The 19,211-nt window shown below is 42.1% G+C and overlaps 2 protein-coding genes across 2 annotated transcripts; both read left to right on the forward strand.

Moving 5' to 3' along the window:
• The first annotated feature begins 113 nt into the window (after positions 1-113).
• On the forward strand, positions 114-4,944 carry LOC135481896 (mitochondrial import receptor subunit TOM40 homolog 1-like). The gene is made up of 7 exons (XM_064761662.1): positions 114-403; positions 600-760; positions 1,123-1,224; positions 1,799-1,904; positions 2,298-2,429; positions 2,999-3,184; positions 3,570-4,944. Exons 1-7 carry the CDS (start codon positions 202-204, stop codon positions 3,707-3,709), a joined length of 1,029 nt encoding a protein of 342 aa, XP_064617732.1. The 5' UTR covers positions 114-201; the 3' UTR covers positions 3,710-4,944.
• A 3,796-nt stretch (positions 4,945-8,740) lies between these two features.
• Positions 8,741-17,746, forward strand: LOC135462177 (small ribosomal subunit protein eS19-like). The gene is made up of 5 exons (XM_064739570.1): positions 8,741-8,895; positions 9,286-9,386; positions 11,941-12,009; positions 12,285-12,402; positions 17,630-17,746. The coding sequence occupies exons 1-5, from the start codon at positions 8,828-8,830 to the stop codon at positions 17,700-17,702; spliced, it is 429 nt and encodes a 142-aa protein (XP_064595640.1). The 5' UTR covers positions 8,741-8,827; the 3' UTR covers positions 17,703-17,746.
• The last annotated feature ends 1,465 nt before the right edge of the window (positions 17,747-19,211 follow it).

Consider the following 19,211-nt stretch of genomic DNA (forward strand, 5'->3'; position numbering starts at 1 on the left):
GCATTACACGTCCCACGTGCCGGATGTAAACATCACGCAGGCTTAAACCTGTCATGTGACAACCGTCATCCAATGAGGCTTTTGTGTTGCCAGCACATGGCGGCGTGCAGTAAGTCCACACTTGTGCTGCACAGAAGTGACGAGTTAGATTGATAATCTCTTGCTAATTGTCACCATCGATAGAACTAATCGAAATCAAGGATGGGGAATCGCATGAACGTGCTGGCAGCTGGACCGGGCGGAGTACCCAGCCCGAGTTTAGTACCTCCTCCTCCTCAGCCCGTACCACCATCACCGCCATCACCCCCTAAACCCGGTGACAGCCCGACCTCTGTCCTAGCTGAACCTTCAAAATTTGCAGATAACCCCGGGACATTCGAAGATTTACACAAAAAGTGTAAAGGTACATTGTTTAAATGGTGAACTCAAAGTTGCAAAAGTTATTAAGTTATGGTCACAGTGTTTTATTATTATAATAATAATAGTCCCTCAAGCATCTTACGCAGTGCGTCAGTGGCAGATGAATGGACAGAGATTGTTGATTGTACATGTACATTATAACCATATGTCCAGTAATCCTTCTCTTTGTTTTGTTTTAGATGTATTTCCCCAGGTCTTCGAAGGAGGGAAGTTAATCATATCTAAGGCTTTGAGTAGCCACTTCCAAATAAGCCATACCTTAAGTATGAGTACCTTTCAGCCATCAGGTTACAGATTTGGTGCTACATATGTTGGCTCTAAACAGTTCAGCCCACAAGAGGTGAATAGAGTGAATAAATACATGAATGAATAGCTAAGGTTTAACACCACGTTGCAGCAGGTGAATTGAAGGCTTCTATTAGAAATAAAGGCTTCTATTAGAAATTAAGGTTTGATGGGGAAAAAAAGAAGAATGATATAGCAGACATAATGTTAAGCGAATGATCTGACAAGCTACTATGCGGAAAACAATGACATCATTTTTGACAAGTTAACATTAACTGCACATTTTGATTTAGGTTAGTTTATCTGTGTTGTAAGAAGAGTTAAAATTTTATAGTATCTGGAGGTGGTGAATTTTTTTTTTCTTCATATTTGTGGTAGTATAATGTTGATTTACATTTGACATTCTGTGTTAAACAGGGGTTTCCTATTCTCGTTGGTGACTTGGACCCAAGTGGTAACCTAAATGCTAACATGGTTCATCAGTTCACTGAAAACATTCGCAGCAAATTTGTTACTCAGGTAATAGCAAAATGTGTGTGTGTCATGGTGTATCACAGTGTATGTGTATCAGAGTATATATGTACAACAGCATATGTGCATCACAGTGTACGTTTATCACAGTGTACGTGTATCACAGTGTACGTGTATCACAGTGTATGTGTATCACAGCGTATATGTATCACAGTGTATGTGTATCACAGTGTATGTGTATCACAGTGTATGTGTATCACAGTGTATGTGTATCACATGTATATTATCACAGTGTATGTGTACCACAGTATGTGTATCGCAGTGTATGTGTATCACAGTATATGTGTATCACAGTGTAAAGCATCAGACCATATTTGTATCAGCGTATATGCTTGACAGTGTATGACTGTTAAACATACACCAATTCAATCATTCATTCACTGTTTCTCTATAAAATATAAATAATACAATTAGAATAACAGCACATTTTGTCTTCAGTGATGTTCTCAGAATTTGATGATGTTTTAAACGTTTGTGCCACTTGTGTATTAATTAATACCCAAGCAAGGGCTGCTGTCTTTAGTAGACCGTGAGAGTACATCTATATGTTTGGTTCTTTCAGATTCAGGATGGAAAGTGGATGGTGTCACAGTTAACCACAGATTATAAGGGCACTGATTTCACTGGCTCGCTTACGATAGGCAATCCAGATATTGTTAAGGAATCAGGTACAATCAGTGGTGTTCAGAATCCATACATTAATGCAGAAGTGGAGGATTACCAAAATGTTAGAAAATGTGTGGTAAGGCTTGAAAAAGGCCAGCCTGATTTCCTGTACCCAAAACCTTTATCTCAATGCATTCAACCTGGCCGTACACGGGAAGGTCTGCCAGCTACCTGCGGAAGGTTGTGAGTTTTCCCCCGGCCTCTGCTCGCTTTCCCTCCATCGTAATTCTGGTCTTCGTCGTACAAGTGAAATAGTCTTGAGTTCGGCGTAAAACACCAATCAAATAAATAAATAAATTTATCTCTCTATGGAAAATAACCCAAGTAGTGCATGAAACAGCAATCGTTTGGTCAGTGAGTTAGGGTAGATTCATGAAATAAAGCTGTTGTTGTAGGTATCCTGGTAGCACATTACCTCCAGTCGGTGCGACCAAATTTGGCTTTAGGAGCAGAACTCTTGTACCAGTATGGTCAGCAGATACCGGGAGGAGAGTTGGCTGTTTTCTCCTTAGCTGGCAGATTGTCAGGTGAGCTCTTGGCGTTATTATGTCATTATTGTCCAAATTCTTGGGTAGATCCAGGATCAGTCGCGGGTTGGGTCACACCTAAGACTTTAAAAGAGGAAGTTGTAACTTCCTCGCTTGGCATTCAGCATGAAGGGGATAGTGCAACGACTGATTGACCCGTATCAATAAAATGGCTCTGGCGGGGCCGCTCGCTTTGGTAAGTTGTCTCACTGAAGCAGCACTAGATAAAAGAGCAGTGGAAATCGTCCTGCAACAAGGAGGCAAATTACATACACCCTATGGATTCCTTCGTCGTCATACGGCTGTAAAATTGTTGAGTATGACGTTAAACCCAAAGCACTCACTCACTAACTCCAAATTCTTGGGCAGCAAAGGTGTAATTCTTTCCTGCCTGTCTCCATGTTTGCCTGTCTGTTAGAGAGAAATTAAACATCAGACTTTATGAGATGTACACCCTGTGAAGATTTTCTTTCTCCACTGTTTCTTCAAACAATTTTTGATTTATTGCTTTGGGATCTGAGTATTGTTTCAAAATGCATTAAAACGTTGTATGTTTTTAACTTGACCAGGAGACGACTGGCAGTTTAGTACAAATATCAGTCCAAGTGTAGGGGGTTTACATGCCTGTTACTACCATAAAATCAACAATGAAATGCAGGTGGGGGTAGAGCTAGAAACAAGCTTGCGGATGCAGGAGAGCCTCGCCACTGTGGGCTATCAAATCGACCTTCCAAGTGCCAATCTAGTATTCCGAGGTAAGGATCTCTCCAGCATCAGAATTGCTATGAGTGGAAGATACACATAACTACAGAGATACATGTGATTATCACAGCTTATGTTCTGTGGGACAATAGTAGTCCCTATTATGGCAGTGTGTTGAGATAACTACAGAGATACATGTGATTATCACAGCTTATGTTATGTGGGACAGTAGTGGTCCCTATTATGGCAGTGTGTTGAGAAATTCATGATGCTAGGATTGAAGCTACATTCTGATGTCTGGCTTTTGATTGATGACTAAACAGGATTATTGGTAGTAACTAAGTTATAAATTGTAAGTACATGCATTAATTGTTGTTTGTAACGTTGACAATTGAATATCGCTGCCTTGTATTTAATCATTGTTTGCTCTGTTTGTAGGTCAAGTGGACACAAACTGGTGTATTTCAGCCATGCTAGAGAAAAAATTGCAGCCATTACCATTTACATTAGCTCTTAGTGCTTACGCAAATCAAGTCAAATCACAATTTAGGTTTGGTATAGGCCTGATAGTAGGTTAGAAGTACCATTAGATAGCCTGGGTCATGTGAGAAATCTCATTGTGTGGTTACTTGTACAGACATTCAGTGGCCGGATGGGGGATCTACTGAGTACCTCCCTTCAGTCACTTGATGACATGACAGGTGAGGGAGGCTGCCAGGGGCACTATTACTGGGGCTTGAGAACAGAACCAGTGATAAGGGGACACTTGAGTGTTGCCCTATGGTTTGCTGGCTAGAAATAATGGTATGACTAATATGCAATTGTAAAAGTGTCTTCAAAACCAGACCACAGCAGGGATGTGACTGATAGAGGCCTGTCATCTAATCTTTCCTGCTGATAGATCAGCCATCAGATCAATGAAGAAATGAGTGTGGCATGAAAAAACAGTGTCTGATGAAAGTGTGACATGTTTATGGTTGATATAGTATAGAATTAACAAGAGGATTAAGGTGATTGGCTATTGATACCAGTATGTAGAGGTCTGCCACATGGGTGAGAAAATAAAAAACATTAACAGCTCTTGTCATGGCAGATTCATTCTAGTAACAGGTTCTTCAGCAGATAACTGAGTGATGTATTCATGGGGGAATTCCGGGGCCCTGTCTACCATGTGAGCTAACGATAGCACTAATGTAAAGACAGTATAGTAATGTGTGTGAGTTTTTTTATGTGACCCAATTCTGACAGCTACAGCAATTGGCTTCTTAAAATTTCATACAGAAAAACATCTCACAAACGCTGAAACAGTAACACAAACTTCATGCATTTTGTGAAAATGATTTTCAAAGTGCTTGTAGGAGGAGGGCTTTGTTGAAGCCCATTGACACTTATGTGTGTAATAAAAAACAATGCTGTGCTAATTTCAGCTCTTGTTCACAGTCAGTGTGAATATATCCAACCTCTAAAGGATTTATGTCTGTTTTCATGTGGAAATCCTGGTCATTTTCATGATTATCATGAGCAAAGTTTGTGTGGAAAATTATAAAACACCAAGGCTGATATGACAGTTACAGGCAAGGCACAGCAAATACTATCGACATTATCTGCTTGGGACGCTGTGGTGGGATAATTTGAACAATAAAAGGCATGAATATATAGCAACGAATTTGAGTGAAGGAAACTACTAGATGTTTTAAGTTTACCTCAGTCTGATGTGTGCGGATAGGGTTGTCGGCTGTACATATGTGGCCCTTTTAAGCAAGACAATTTAGAACTTTTTTTTAATGTACCCATGTAAAGGATAATTGATAATTAAAACACTTCAATAATATTTTGTATATATGCGTGTCTTGGTTTTTGTATTTGGGATGTTGAAAGTTTGTAATATATTTGAATTGTTTTGTATTTTAAAGTTATTATAGAGTCAACATAACTGAAGAAGTCAAACCTGTCAATACATAACTGAACTGAATAGTGTGAACTGTTTTAAGTTAACTGTACTCACATAGTCTACTGTTAATAGTGGTGCTGTCAAATCTCGGGGTTCTTCTGACTTAGTTAGGAATTATGTTAACCCTTTCAAATTCCTGTCCAGGCCTCTTTTCGATAATTCACAATTCTCCATGTTCTAGCTACCATAGATCGTCGCCAACCCCCGACCAACCACCGTACATGGTAGAATCTTTCACCTTGTTCACGGGAGGTTTATCCGGTGGACTTGGTCGTGTTTGTAACAATATATAACCAAATATATAGTGGGTGGTGCGAAAAACAGAAGATGAAATCAAATGTATGTTTGTCAGAAATTGAACCCCGAGTGTGGCGTTGGCTCTATTCACATGTATGGGCCTACGTCTGAAAGCACTGCGAAATCGGGACAAACAACTCGAAGGAGGTCTCGGCTGGCCTGGGGCAGTTTGGATCAGCTGATAAAGATCTACCTGTGTCTGACGATCGAGGCCCGAGTTCTAATGCAACTCGATCTTCGCGCTGGGTTGTGCATGATGGAGGTATAATAGGCCTACATGTGTACACGCTTGAGTCGGGAGGCTGATCAAGGTGTAAATTTCAAATTCCTTATTCCTGCTGACACAGTACGAGTTGGTAATGAAATTTAAAGCTAAAGCAAGGACAATATACAAGTACACGAACAAACATCATATCAAGACATTCGAGAATGTGTGCTAATCAATAATATATTGACAGGCCTACATATCCTACAGTTTATTTTGAAGTGGACATAGTCAAACGTTTCAGAAAACTACAAACTTTCAAACAATATTCTATTGGCTTTATAAGTGTTACGTCTAGTAAGGCTGTGAAATAAGGATTTACAATAACATGGGTCTTCCTATTATATGCATTATATGGACAGTGCATCAAAAAACTGCTTTATTCATCTCGTAGGCCTATACAGATGAGTTGTGATAGCAACGTCCAGTCTCTCTTGGTATGGCAGGTCTAATATACCGACCACTTTCAGTTTCTAGTGAATGGTTACTTACTGTAGTTTTTGTGAGAGTGACCTATAAGGTTTGCTAAGTTATACGTTAAATATTTTTCAAAAATGTATCTTGATGTTTTTAAAACGTACATAGGCATATACATGTATAAGCCTATCTAATTTACGATAAGAAAAAGGGCAGTGGTTTACATAAAGCTCTTCGGTTTCTTCCACACACTGACTAACGTCCTATAATAATTAATGCAGAGATATTTTAGTGCAGCGTTAAACACCAGTTAAATAATTTAATGTTGGCACTGCTGCAGACACGAGTCCGGGAATGAAACAACAGGGGAGGTAAATATCTACAGAAAAGCACTTCGATTGTGCCCCTTGGAGTCCACCTTGAACCTAAATGGGAATACCCATATTCGGCCTCTTTTTCAACATCTTCCGCCAAGGCAAGTTGTGATTCCTGAATCGTCACCAAAATAATACGAATTTCCCTTAGACAGCAGCAGTTTATTTTGTATTTGATAAAACACGGGCATACTTGAATGAAAGTGGAATGTGTTGTATTTTTTCTTTTGGCATTAGATAAACTTGAAGAAATGGTGTCATGTCAAGAGACAGTGTGGTTGTAGTAAACATGGCAGCCTCCATGACCCATGTGAGGGGATTCCTTCAAAAGCGTCTGAACACCGAATAGTCTGAAGGATAATCACATACTTTCTAAAGCAAAGTCATGAAAAGTTCTCAGAGAGGATTAGTGAAAGGCACGATATAACATGTCATTTTATGCTGGAAAGAAACCCCACCCTCCCCCAGTTGTCTGTAGAGCGTTGTTGTTGTTTTAGTTCACACTACTGTCCATGCTGTATTGGTCAACAGAGTGATAGCCCCGTTGTCTTTGCGCCCCGAACCCACCGGTGCCACATGCTCGTACTTACATTAGTAGTGTGGACGTATTACAGCCTAGAAGGCGTCTGTCAGTGATAGAAGATTTTTATTTTTTTATTTTTTTATTATTTATTAAGGAGCCATTTGACAAGTAAGCTAGCTCAAATCTAGCCCTTGATGACAAAGGTTTCTTTCTTATATTTGTTTTGGCGCTCACATAGTCCTGGCTGGGTCCCATTTACCTTAGGTCAATTAAATCAAGGGTCCCCTGATTTCTGATATCTGTAAATTTATTTTCGACCATGTCTTTCTTTACACCGTAGATAGAACACCAATAAAGAGCTCAAAATAGTCTTTGTCAAGTCACCATATGCAACGTATATAAAGTCATCAGTAATTAAGATTAATCAACCCATCTAAGACAATGGCATGAAGTAAAAGGTGCATGTCTCTGTCTATTTTTCATATAGATGTATAAAATCTAAGGCAAAGCAGTCCTTATGTGTCATCCCACCGGTGTTTTTTGAAAATATATTTTATACAAGCAAAGAGGTAAGAAATGTAATTAACATAAACAGCAAATTGTGAATGATTATTTTGACACTGCTTTTGTCAGAAGTTTGCCAAAATGTGAGAGGGATACACAAGGCTCTTTTTTTTTAATTTAAAAACTTATGCATGTTCTACTCCATTTCCATTGTGTTACAAGAGAAAGCCATATAATTAGAAAAGATTAGTTCATAGTCTAGATGTGGTCTATATACTCTGTACTTTGAGGATTACTTTGATGGGTTGGTTGTTGTGCTGTGTAAAATAAGGACAAAGATAGGCTTGCATCAGCAATTTCTGATGTATCTGCAGGAATGTTTAATTGGTGAATTGATTACCGGATAGGTCCATGCTGAAAGGCACTTTGCGGAACGAAGTGCGCAATTAAATTCATTCCAAAACTACGACACGCCAATTTGTGATCTGCACAGAGATGAAATCCGTCTTTTCAATCACTTCTGCAAGTTTCAATCAATTTCATGCTTATGTTTTGTAATTCTTCTTTCTATTATACATCATCCATGATGACTGATAAAATTATTGCTAAAGTTGTCATTTAAGACTGGTTGCTTGGCTTTCTGTTATTAGGTCCATTCCCGCGTCTTTTGGTTTATTTTTCCGAGATTTAATTACACCTGACTCGCCAAGATAGCACAAAGTTATCTTTGACGAGCGAGAAAGAAGTATTTCTGTTGATTTTAACAACTTTTTGACTCGGTGGGATGGTTTTACACTTGGAGTGGTAATACAGGTTATATTCTCTTTAATGTACACCAGAAATTGACGTGTGCCGCTGTTGTGGAGTGGATTTGGGGAATTGACCTATCAGGTTTTTAAATTCAGTGAGGCAAGTAAATAACAGAAGCTCTTGAAATAGACTTCAGAGTTTAATTGAACTACATTAACCCTTGTGGGGAGGTATGTAAGGTGTCAGTAATCAATTGATTACTAACCTCTCTGGCATGTCAAGTTACTCCTTTACAATGCTTACGGTCCAAGACTGTCAGACTGATGAAATCCAGAGCTGCTGATCATCCCAATGGCAAGTATCCATCAGTATTTTAGCAAACTTCTTGTATAATAGAACCAGCTATCTTGATGGCAGGGAAGGCAGTGTGTTTCTGACTCTAATTTGGAGGTTTCCAGAGCCGTTGTAATTTGGAGGCGGGTTGTAGCTCTCTTATGTGTGCCTGTATGTGTGGCCTAGAAAAGAGACCAACCTTGACAACATTGATTCCCGATTTAAATTCTCCAGCATTGAACATATGAGTACTAATAATGAATCACCCTTCGACTTTAACAGATGGGCATCAGCGTGAAGGACGTTGATCAGCATGAATTTACCAAAGCCCTGGCTGCGTTCCTGAAAAAGTAAGCAAGGATTATATACACGCTCAGCATATTCTCTGTGGCCCCCCGGATTCTGCGTAGTCGATTTCCTCTCACCTTAATGTTGGCCACACTTATAAAAGTGCAGTATTGTCGAGTATGGCGTGAAACACCAATCAAATAAGTAAATGTTCTCTGTCGAATACATACATGGGCAGTATATTTTCCAAAATGACAGTAAGAGAGAGCGTGTTCCTACCAGTTTGCACAGGAAATACTATACCGATTTTTATTGACAACAATGGAAATTAGTTACTTCATGTCATTTAAGAATTGAACTATATAGAAATGTAAAACTAGACTGGCTTGTGTTAATAGAAATTGTTACCTGTGGGAATGACTTCCTCTCACAATGCACACTTCTGAACACAGGTCAGGAAAGATGAAGGTTCCAGACTGGGTGGATATCATCAAATTGGGCAGGTTCAAGGAATTGGCTCCCTATGATGATGACTGGTATTATATCAGGGCTGGTGAGTACCACAACACACTCCTGTGTGTTTATCCAGACTAGTTTCAGACAGAGTGGGAGGAATGAAACTTGGAGGAAGTAAAAAGATTTTTGTGTTTCAGCATGAGCTTTATTTTTATTTTTCAGGAATTAATCAGCCAAAACAGTAGTCTGTGGGTAGGTCTTCCAGCAACCTGCGGATGGCCGTGGATTTCCCCTGGGCTGTGCCCGGTTTCCACCCACCGTAATGCTGGCCGCCGTCGTATAAGTGAAATCTTGAGTATGGCGTAAAACACCAATCAAATAAATAAATAAAACAGTAGTCCTGTAGACATATCATGGTAATGAGGGCAACTCTTTGCTTACATAGGTACCATGATTCAGCTGGGATGTTTATGGTTATGAGGGCAACTCTTTGCTTATATTTGTACTATGATTCAGCTGGGATGTTCATGGTTATGAGGGCAACTCTTTGCTTATATTGGTACTATGATTCAGCTGGGATGTTCATGGTTATGAGGGCAACTCTTTGCTTACATTGGTACTATGATTCAGCTGGGATGTTCATGGTTATGAGGGCAACTCTTTGCGTACATTGGTACTATGATTCAGCTGGGATGTTCATGGTTATGAGGGCAACTCTTTGCTTACATAGGTACCATGATTCAGCTGGGATGTCCATGGTTATGAGGGCAACTGTTTGCTTACATAGGTACCATGATTCAGCTGGGATGTCCATGGTTATGAGGGCAACTGTTTGCTTACATTTGTACCATGATTCAGCTGGGAATTTCCTGGTTATGAGGGCAACTGTTTGCTGACATTGGTACCATGATTCAGCTGGGATGTTCATGGTTATTAGAGCAACTCTTTGCTGACATTGGTACCATGATTCAGCTGGGATGTTCATGGTTATGAGGGCAACTCTTTGCTGACATTGGTACCATGATTCAGCTGGGATGTTCATGGTTATGAGGGCAACTGTTTGCTTACATCGGTACCATGATTCAGCTGGGATGTTCATGGGTATGAGGGCAACTGTTTGCTTACATCGGTACCATGATTCAGCTGGGATGTTCATGGGTATGAGGGCAACTGTTTGCTTACATCGGTACCATGATTCAGCTGGGATGTTTATGGTTATGAGGGCAACTCTTTGCTTATATTTGTACTATGATTCAGCTGGGATGTTCATGGTTATGAGGGCAACTCTTTGCTTATATTGGTACTATGATTCAGCTGGGATGTTCATGGTTATGAGGGCAACTCTTTGCTTACATTGGTACTATGATTCAGCTGGGATGTTCATGGTTATGAGGGCAACTCTTTGCTTATATTGGTACTATGATTCAGCTGGGATGTTCATGGTTATGAGGGCAACTCTTTGCTTACATTGGTACTATGATTCAGCTGGGATGTTCATGGTTATGAGGGCAACTCTTTGCGTACATTGGTACTATGATTCAGCTGGGATGTTCATGGTTATGAGGGCAACTCTTTGCTTACATAGGTACCATGATTCAGCTGGGATGTCCATGGTTATGAGGGCAACTGTTTGCTTACATAGGTACCATGATTCAGCTGGGATGTCCATGGTTATGAGGGCAACTGTTTGCTTACATTTGTACCATGATTCAGCTGGGAATTTCCTGGTTATGAGGGCAACTCTTTGCTGACATTGGTACCATGATTCAGCTGGGATGTTCATGGTTATTAGAGCAACTCTTTGCTGACATTGGTACCATGATTCAGCTGGGATGTTCATGGTTATGAGGGCAACTCTTTGCTGACATTGGTACCATGATTCAGCTGGGATGTTCATGGTTATGAGGGCAACTGTTTGCTTACATCGGTACCATGATTCAGCTGGGATGTTCATGGGTATGAGGGCAACTGTTTGCTGACATTGGTACCATGATTCAGCTGGGATGTTCATGGGTATGAGGGCAACTGTTTGCTTACATCGGTACCATGATTCAGCTGGGATGTTCATGGGTATGAGGGCAACTGTTTGCTTACATTGGTACCATGATTAAGCTGGGATGTTCATGGGTATGAGGGCAACTGTTTGGTTACATCGGTACCATGATTAAGCTGGGATGTTCATGGTTATGAGGGCAACTGTTTGCTTACATCGGTACCATGATTCAGCTGGGATGTTCATGGGTATGAGGGCAACTGTTTGCTTACATCGGTACCATGATTCAGCTGGGATGTTCATGGGTATGAGGGCAACTGTTTGCTTACATTGGTACCATGATTCAGCTGGGATGTTCATGGGTATGAGGGCAACTGTTTGCTTACATTTGTACCATGATTCAGCTGGGATGTTCATGATTAAAGCTCAATCCTCCATAAACAGTGGCAAGTTCCAGAGCTTGACATTGTACAACATTTTTTAACCGTCTATTAAGGTCAAGCCCTCGACATGGATGTTGCTTGTGGAAGCTTTGACTGTAAAACATAAAGACCCTTTTCTGTCTCCTCCAGATGAGAATAGCCATTCCAAAGCATTCTGTTTATCTTCATTATTGAGAGACCAATGTAAATTTTATTGTGTGTGTTCTTTCTTCCAGCTTCAGTCTGCAGACATTTATACATCCGGTCACCCGTGGGTGTAGGGTCATTCACAAAGATCTATGGAGGTAAGTTCAGATTGTCAGAAACCTTAAATAACTGTCTCAGACTACCCTGTTGTTGTCACTTTTCTCCAAAAGGGTAGTGGCTTATTTCAGTGTAAGTGAGAAACATTTGAAAATGTAAGTTGGATAACTAAACTGTTTTCTGTTTTAAAGTGTTATGAATGGTCATTAGTTAAACACTCATTAGTTTGGTTAAATGTTTAAATTAACAGGAGCTGCGTGTTGTTTCTGTAGTTCATAGTCAAATCAGGAGTCCAATATTTTGTTGGTTTTTCCAGGCCGCAAGAGGAATGGAACATGTCCTAGCCATTTCTGCAGAAGCACAAGGTCTGTGGCGAGAAAAATCCTCCAGTCTTTAGAAGGTTTGAAGCTGGTGGAAAAGGATGCTGCTAGTGGGTAAGTTGGCGAGTGGAATTAGCTGAGCTGTTTGTGTCACTGTGTGAAGTTGTGGGGGGAAAAAGAAATACTAGAGGAAAGGTTGTCAGGAACTGTTTGCATCTGTGTTGTGGTGAAAAAGAGATACTACAGGGAATGTTATCAGGAGCTGTTTGCATCTGTGTTGTGGTGAAAAAGAGATACTAGAGGGAATGTTATCAGGAGCTGTTTGCATGTGTGTTGTGGTGAAAGAGATACTAGAGGGAATGTTATCAGGAGCTGTTTGCATGTGTGTTGTGGTGAAAAAAAGATAATAGAGGGAATGTTATCAGGAGCTGTTTGCATGTGTTGTGGTGAAAAAGAGATACTAAAGGAATGTTATCAGGAGCTGTTTGCATCTGTGTTGTGGTGAAAAAGAGATACTAGAGGGAATGTTATCAGGAGCTGTTTGCATGTGTTGTGGTGAAAAAGAGATACTAGAGGGAATGTTATCAGGAGCTGTTTGCATGTGTGTTGTGGTGAAAGAGATACTAGAGAGAATGTTATCAGGAGCTGTTTGCATCTGTGTTGTGGTGAAAAAGAGATACTAGAGGGAATATGATCAGGAGCTGTTTGCATCTGTGTGTGAAGTTGCAATAGCCAAAACTGATGATTCTCCACTATTGTCATAAAAAAGCAACTCAGCAGGTACACATTTTTTTAGGTGCAATAAAAAATGTGGTACATGTACATGCTCTGTGATGCATGATGGGATATCTTCATGTGTGATATTTAGCTCGTGCTCCACACTCAGCTCGTGCCCCACACTCAGCTCGTGCCCCACAGTCAGCTCGTGCTCCACAGTCAGCTCGTGCTCCACACTCAGCTCGTGCCCCACACTCAGCTCGTGCCCCACATTTAGCTTGTGCTCCACACTCAGCTTGTGCCCCACACTCAGCTCGTGCCCCACACTCAGCTTGTGCTCCACAGTCAGCTTGTGCCCCACACTCAGCTCATGCTCTACATTCAGCTCGTGCGCCACATTCAGCTTGTGCCCCACATTTAGCTCGTGCTCCACACTCAGCTTGTGCCCCACACTCAGCTCGTGCTCCACATTCAGCTCGTGCCCCACATTCAGCTCGTGCCCCACATTCAGCTCGTGCCCCACATTTAGCCTGTGCTCCACACTCAGCTGGTGCTCCACACTCAGCTCGTGCCCCACATTCAGCTTGTGCCCCACATTTAGCTCTTGCTCCACACTCAGCTCGTGCTCCACAGTCAGCTCGTGCTCCACACTCAGCTTGTGCCCCACACTCAGCTCGTGCCCCACATTTAGCTTGTGCTCCACACTCAGCTTGTGCCCCACACTCAGCTCGTGCCCCACACTCAGCTCGTGCTCCACAGTCAGCTTGTGCCCCACACTCAGCTCATGCTCTACATTCAGCTCGTGCCCCACATTTAGCTCGTGCTCCACACTCAGCTTGTGCCCCACACTCAGCTCGTGCTCCACACTCAGCTCGTGCCCCACATTTAAATCGTGCCCCACATTCAGCTCATGCCCCACATTCAGCTCGTGCCCCACATTCAGCTCGTGCCCCACATTTATCCTGTGCTCCACACTCAGCTTGTGCCCCACACTCAGCTCGTGCTCCACACTCAGCTTGTGCCCCACACTCAGCTCGTGCTCCACATTCAGCTCGTGCCCCACATTCAGCCTGTGCTCCACACTCAGCTGGTGCTCCACACTCAGCTCGTGCCCCACATTCAGCTTGTGCCCACATTTAGCTCTTGCTCCACACTCAGCTCGTGCTCCACACTCAGGTCGTGCCCCACACTCAGGTCGTGCCCCACACTCAGCTTGTGCCCCACACTCAGCTTGTGCTTCACACTCAGCTCGTGCTTCACACTCAGCTAGTGCCCCACACTCAGCTAGTGCTCCACACTCAGGTCGTGCCCCACACTCAGCTTTTGCCCCACACTCAGCTCGTGCTTCACACTCAGCTTGTGCCCCACTTTCAGCTGGTGCTCCACACTCAGCTAGTGCGCCACATTCATTGAACAGGACTTCTCTTAAGGTCACAATTCATGATATCCCATCCCACAACAATGCACTTTCTGTGTAATATCCCATCTTAAAACATGCACTACCTGTGTTATATCCCATCTTACAACATGCACTATCTGTGTAATACCCCATCCCACAACATGCACTATCTGTGTAATACCCCATCCCACAACATGCACTATCTGTGTAATACCCCATCCCACAACATGCACTATCTGTATAATACCTCATCCCACAACATGCACTCTCTGTATAATGTCCCATCTTATAACATGCACTATCTGTGTACTCCCCCCGTCCCACAACATGCACTATCTGTGTAATATCCCATCCCACATGCACTATCTGTGTAATATTCCATCCCAGAACAAGCACTATCTGTATAATTTCCCATCCCACAACATGCACTATCTGTATAATATCCCATCTTACAACATGCACTATCTGTGTAATGCCCCATCCTACATGCACTATCTGTGTAATACCCCATCCCATATGCACTGTGTAATGCCCCATCTTACAACATGCACTGCCAGTATAATATCCCATCATTCAACATGCACTATCTGTATGATATCCCATCCCACAACATGAACTATCTGTGTAATATCCCATCTAACAACATGCACTATCTGTGTAATATCCCATCCCACAACATGCACCATCTGTGTAATACCCCATCTAACAACATGCACTATCTGTGTAATACCTCATCCCACAACATGCACTATGTGTGTAATATCGCATTTTACAACATGCACTGTCTGTATAATGTCCCAGCCCACAACATGCACTATCTGTATAATTTCCCATCCCACAACATGCACTATCTGTGTAATATCCCATCCCACAACATGCACTATCTGTGTAATACCCCATCCCACAACATGTACTGTCTGTGTAATACCCCATCCCACAACATGCACTATCTGTGTAATACCCCATCTCACAACATGCACTATCTGTGTAATACCCCATCTCACAACATGCACTATCTGTGTAATACCCCATCCCACAACATGTACTGTCTGTGTAATACCCCATCCCACAACATGCACTTTCTGTGTAATGTCCCATCCCACAACATGCACTGTCTGTGTAATACCCCATCCCACAACATGCACTGTCTGTGTAATATCCCATCCCACAACATGCACTGTCTGTATTATATCCCATCCCACAACATGGACTATCTGTGTAATACCCCATCCCACAACATGCACTGTCTGTATAATACCCCATCCCACAACATGCACTGTCTGTGTAACACCCTATCTTACAACATGCACTATCTGTATAATACTCCATCTTACAACATGCACTATCTGTGTAATACCCCATCCCACAACATGGACTATCTGTGTAATATCCATCCCACAACATGCACTTTCTGTGTAATGTCCGATCCCACAACATACACTGTCTGTGTAATATCCCATCCCACAACATGCACTGTCTGTATTATATCCATCCCACAACATGGACTATCTGTGTAATACCCCCATCCCCACAACATGCACTGTCTGTATAATACCCCATCCCACAACATGCACTGTCTGTGTAACACCCTATCTTACAACATGCACTCTCTGTATAATACTCCATCTTACAACATGCACTATCTGTGTAATACCCCATCTTACAACATGCACTATCTGAGTAATGTCCCACCCCACAACATGGACTATCTGTATAATACCCCATATTACAACATGCACTATCTGTATAATATCCCATCCCACAACATGGACTATCTGTATAATACCCCATCTTACAACATGCACTGTCTGTATAATACTACATCTTACAACATGCACTATCTGTGTAATACCCCATCCCACAACATGCACTGTCTGTGTAATACCCCATCCCACAACATGCACTATCTGTGTAATATCCCATCCCACAACATGCACTATGTGTATAACACCCCTTCTTACAACATGCACTATCTGTATAAATACCCCATCTTACAAACATGCACTATCTGAGTAATACCCCATCCCACAACATGCACTGTCTGTGTAATATCCCATCCCACAACATGCACTATGTGTATAACACCCCTTCTTACAACATGCACTATCTGTATAATACCCCATCTTACAACATGCACTATCTGAGTAATACCCCATCTCACAACATGCACTGTCTGTGTAATACCCCATCCCACAACATGTACTGTCTGTATAATATCCCATCCCAACAACATGGACTATCTGTATAATACCCCATCTTACAACATGCACTATCTGAGTAATATCCCATCTCACAACATGCACTATGTGTATAACACCCCTTCTTACAACATGCACTATCTGTATAATACCCCATCTTACAACATGCACTATCTGAGTAATACCCCATCTCACAACATGCACTGTCTGTGTAATACCCCATCCCACAACATGTACTGTCTGTATAATATCCCATCCCACAACATGGACTATCTGTATAATACCCCATCTTACAACATGCACTATCTGTGTAATACCCCATCCCACAACATGCACTGTCTGTGTAATACCCCATCCCACAACATGCACTGTCTGTGTAATACCCATCCCACAACATGCACTGTCTGTGTAATACCCCATCCCACAACATGCACTGTCTGTGTATATCCCATCCACAAACATGGGCTATCTGTATAATACCCCATCTTACAACATGCACTGTCTGTGTAATACCCCATCCCACAACATGCACTTTCTGTGTAATATCCCATCCCACAACATGGACTATCTGTATAATACCCCATCCCACAACATGCACTGTCTGTGTAATATCCCATCCCACAACATGCACTGTCTGTGTAATACCCCATCCCACAACATGCACTGTCCTGTGTAATACCCCATCCCACAACATGCACTATGTGTGTAATATCCCATCCCACAACATGCACTGTCTGTGTAATATCCCATCCCACAACATGCACTGTCTGTATAATACTCCATCTTACAACATGCACTATCCTGTGTAATACCCCATCCACAACATGCACTACCTATAGCTTAACATTCTTCTTGACATTCCGACAGCTGGAGCAAAGTTTAGCGCACGCTTCATAGCACAGTTCATGATTTGACTTCAGACCAAACAACACGCCGAAGAGTCGAGGTATTAAGTATATTACGCTTTGTTTTCACATTCTACTTGTTCACATGACTGATTCTGATACATTTCTGCGTTTGTTCACAGAGGGCGTCGGCTAACAGCTCAAGGCCGTAAGGACTTGGATATCATTGCCTCCCAGATCAAGTCCAAAAAATAAATTGTCAGTGTCCAGATGAAAATAAATAAGTTCCAGGAACTGTACCACCTTTTTGTGTGTGTTTCACAAAATGCCCATGCTGCAGACAGTGGACATGATCATTCATCAAGCCACCTACATGTACTCAAGCCTGTTGTTTGCTGTGCATCACTCTCTATTGTTACACAACCATGCTTGTGTAACTTTGCTCTACAAGCACAACTGTACGGAAACAGTGATGTACTTAACAACAGACTACACCCTTTGAACCCACTTGTCTCTTTGGCCGAGGTGGCTAGCACACCACCACGACGTAATGACCTAGGAGCCTCTCGCCAGTGCGGTCACTGAGTTCAAGACTGGCTTCCTTTCCGATGGTTGTTGGTTTCTCCCTGGCTCTGCTCGGTTTTCTCCCACCATAATGCTGGCTGCCATCATGTAAGTGAAATATTCTCGAGTACGACAAAAAATATCAATCAAATAAATAAATACACCAGATTCATTGATGGCGTAAGCTCAAATCTAGCTTTGTCCTATGACTGGAAAATCTCACTGTTTGGGAGGCATCTATGACGGCTTAGTAACACTGGTTAAAACCTTCCACCAAGTAGGAGTGCCTATCTGTATGTCACATCTGAAGACCACTTTCTTCCACCAAGTAGGTGTGCATATCTGTAGGTCACGTGAAGACGTGTCTTTCACCAAGTATGTGTGCCTATCTGTATGGCGCATCTGAAGACCTCTTTCTTCCACCAAGTAGGTGTGCATATCTGTAGGTCACGTGAAGACGTGTCTTTCACCAAGTATGTGTGCATATCTGTATGTCACATCTGAAGACCACTTTCTTCCACCAAGTAGGAGTGCATATCTGTAGGTCACGTGAAGACGTGTCTTTCACCAAGTATGAGTGCCTATCTGTATGTCACATCTGAAGACCTCTTTCTTCCACCAAGTAGGTGTGCATATCTGTAGGTCACGTGAAGACGTGTCTTTCACCAAGTATGTGTGCCTATCTGTATGTCGCATCTGAAGACCACTTTCTTCCACCAAGTAGGTGTGCATATCTGTAGGTCACGTGAAGACGTGTCTTTCACCAAGTATGTGTGCCTATCTGTATGGCGCATCTGAAGACCTCTTTCTTCCACCAAGTAGGAGTGCATATCTGTATGTCAGTAGTTAAAAGGTATTTACCCCAGACATCCAGATTTCCTCCCCTCATAAAACTGACTGCCTTTGTATCAGTTGAAAATTCTTCAGTGTGGTGAAAACAATGAAATACATCCAATCCAGCTCTCACTGTTTCAGTTGTGGCAAAGTGCGATGAATTAGGCAGGACCCACAAAACCACAGAAAATTTATAAATCCAATCTCTATACACCGTTTATGTGAGGCTAAATCCTGCTTCTTAACCGGAGTTTCCTCAAAACAGTAGGGCCCACATGTGACACTAGCTCTAAAGCATTGTGCCTTGCCTGAATTTTATGCACCGAGCTCTCCAAATTGCTATGCCCTTCAACACTTGCCCACGCA

This window comes from Liolophura sinensis, chromosome 1, assembly GCF_032854445.1.
Source record: "Liolophura sinensis isolate JHLJ2023 chromosome 1, CUHK_Ljap_v2, whole genome shotgun sequence".
In the NCBI taxonomy this organism is placed as follows: domain Eukaryota; kingdom Metazoa; phylum Mollusca; class Polyplacophora; order Chitonida; family Chitonidae; genus Liolophura; species Liolophura sinensis.

What these genes read in the sequence shown, in the direction of transcription:
- LOC135481896 (XM_064761662.1), top strand. Translation starts at nt 202, where the DNA reads ATGGGGAATCGCATGAACGTGCTGGCAGCTGGACCGGGCGGAGTACCC. An exon ending in AACAGTTCAGCCCACAAGAG is followed by an intron (nt 761 to 1,122) that starts GTGAATAGAGTG and finishes TGTGTTAAACAG; the next exon opens with GGGTTTCCTATTCTCGTTGG. An exon ending in GCAGCAAATTTGTTACTCAG is followed by an intron (nt 1,225 to 1,798) that starts GTAATAGCAAAA and finishes TGGTTCTTTCAG; the next exon opens with ATTCAGGATGGAAAGTGGAT.
- LOC135462177 (XM_064739570.1), top strand. Translation starts at nt 8,828, where the DNA reads ATGGGCATCAGCGTGAAGGACGTTGATCAGCATGAATTTACCAAAGCC. An exon ending in CTGGCTGCGTTCCTGAAAAA is followed by an intron (nt 8,896 to 9,285) that starts GTAAGCAAGGAT and finishes TTCTGAACACAG; the next exon opens with GTCAGGAAAGATGAAGGTTC. An exon ending in ATTCACAAAGATCTATGGAG is followed by an intron (nt 12,010 to 12,284) that starts GTAAGTTCAGAT and finishes TGGTTTTTCCAG; the next exon opens with GCCGCAAGAGGAATGGAACA.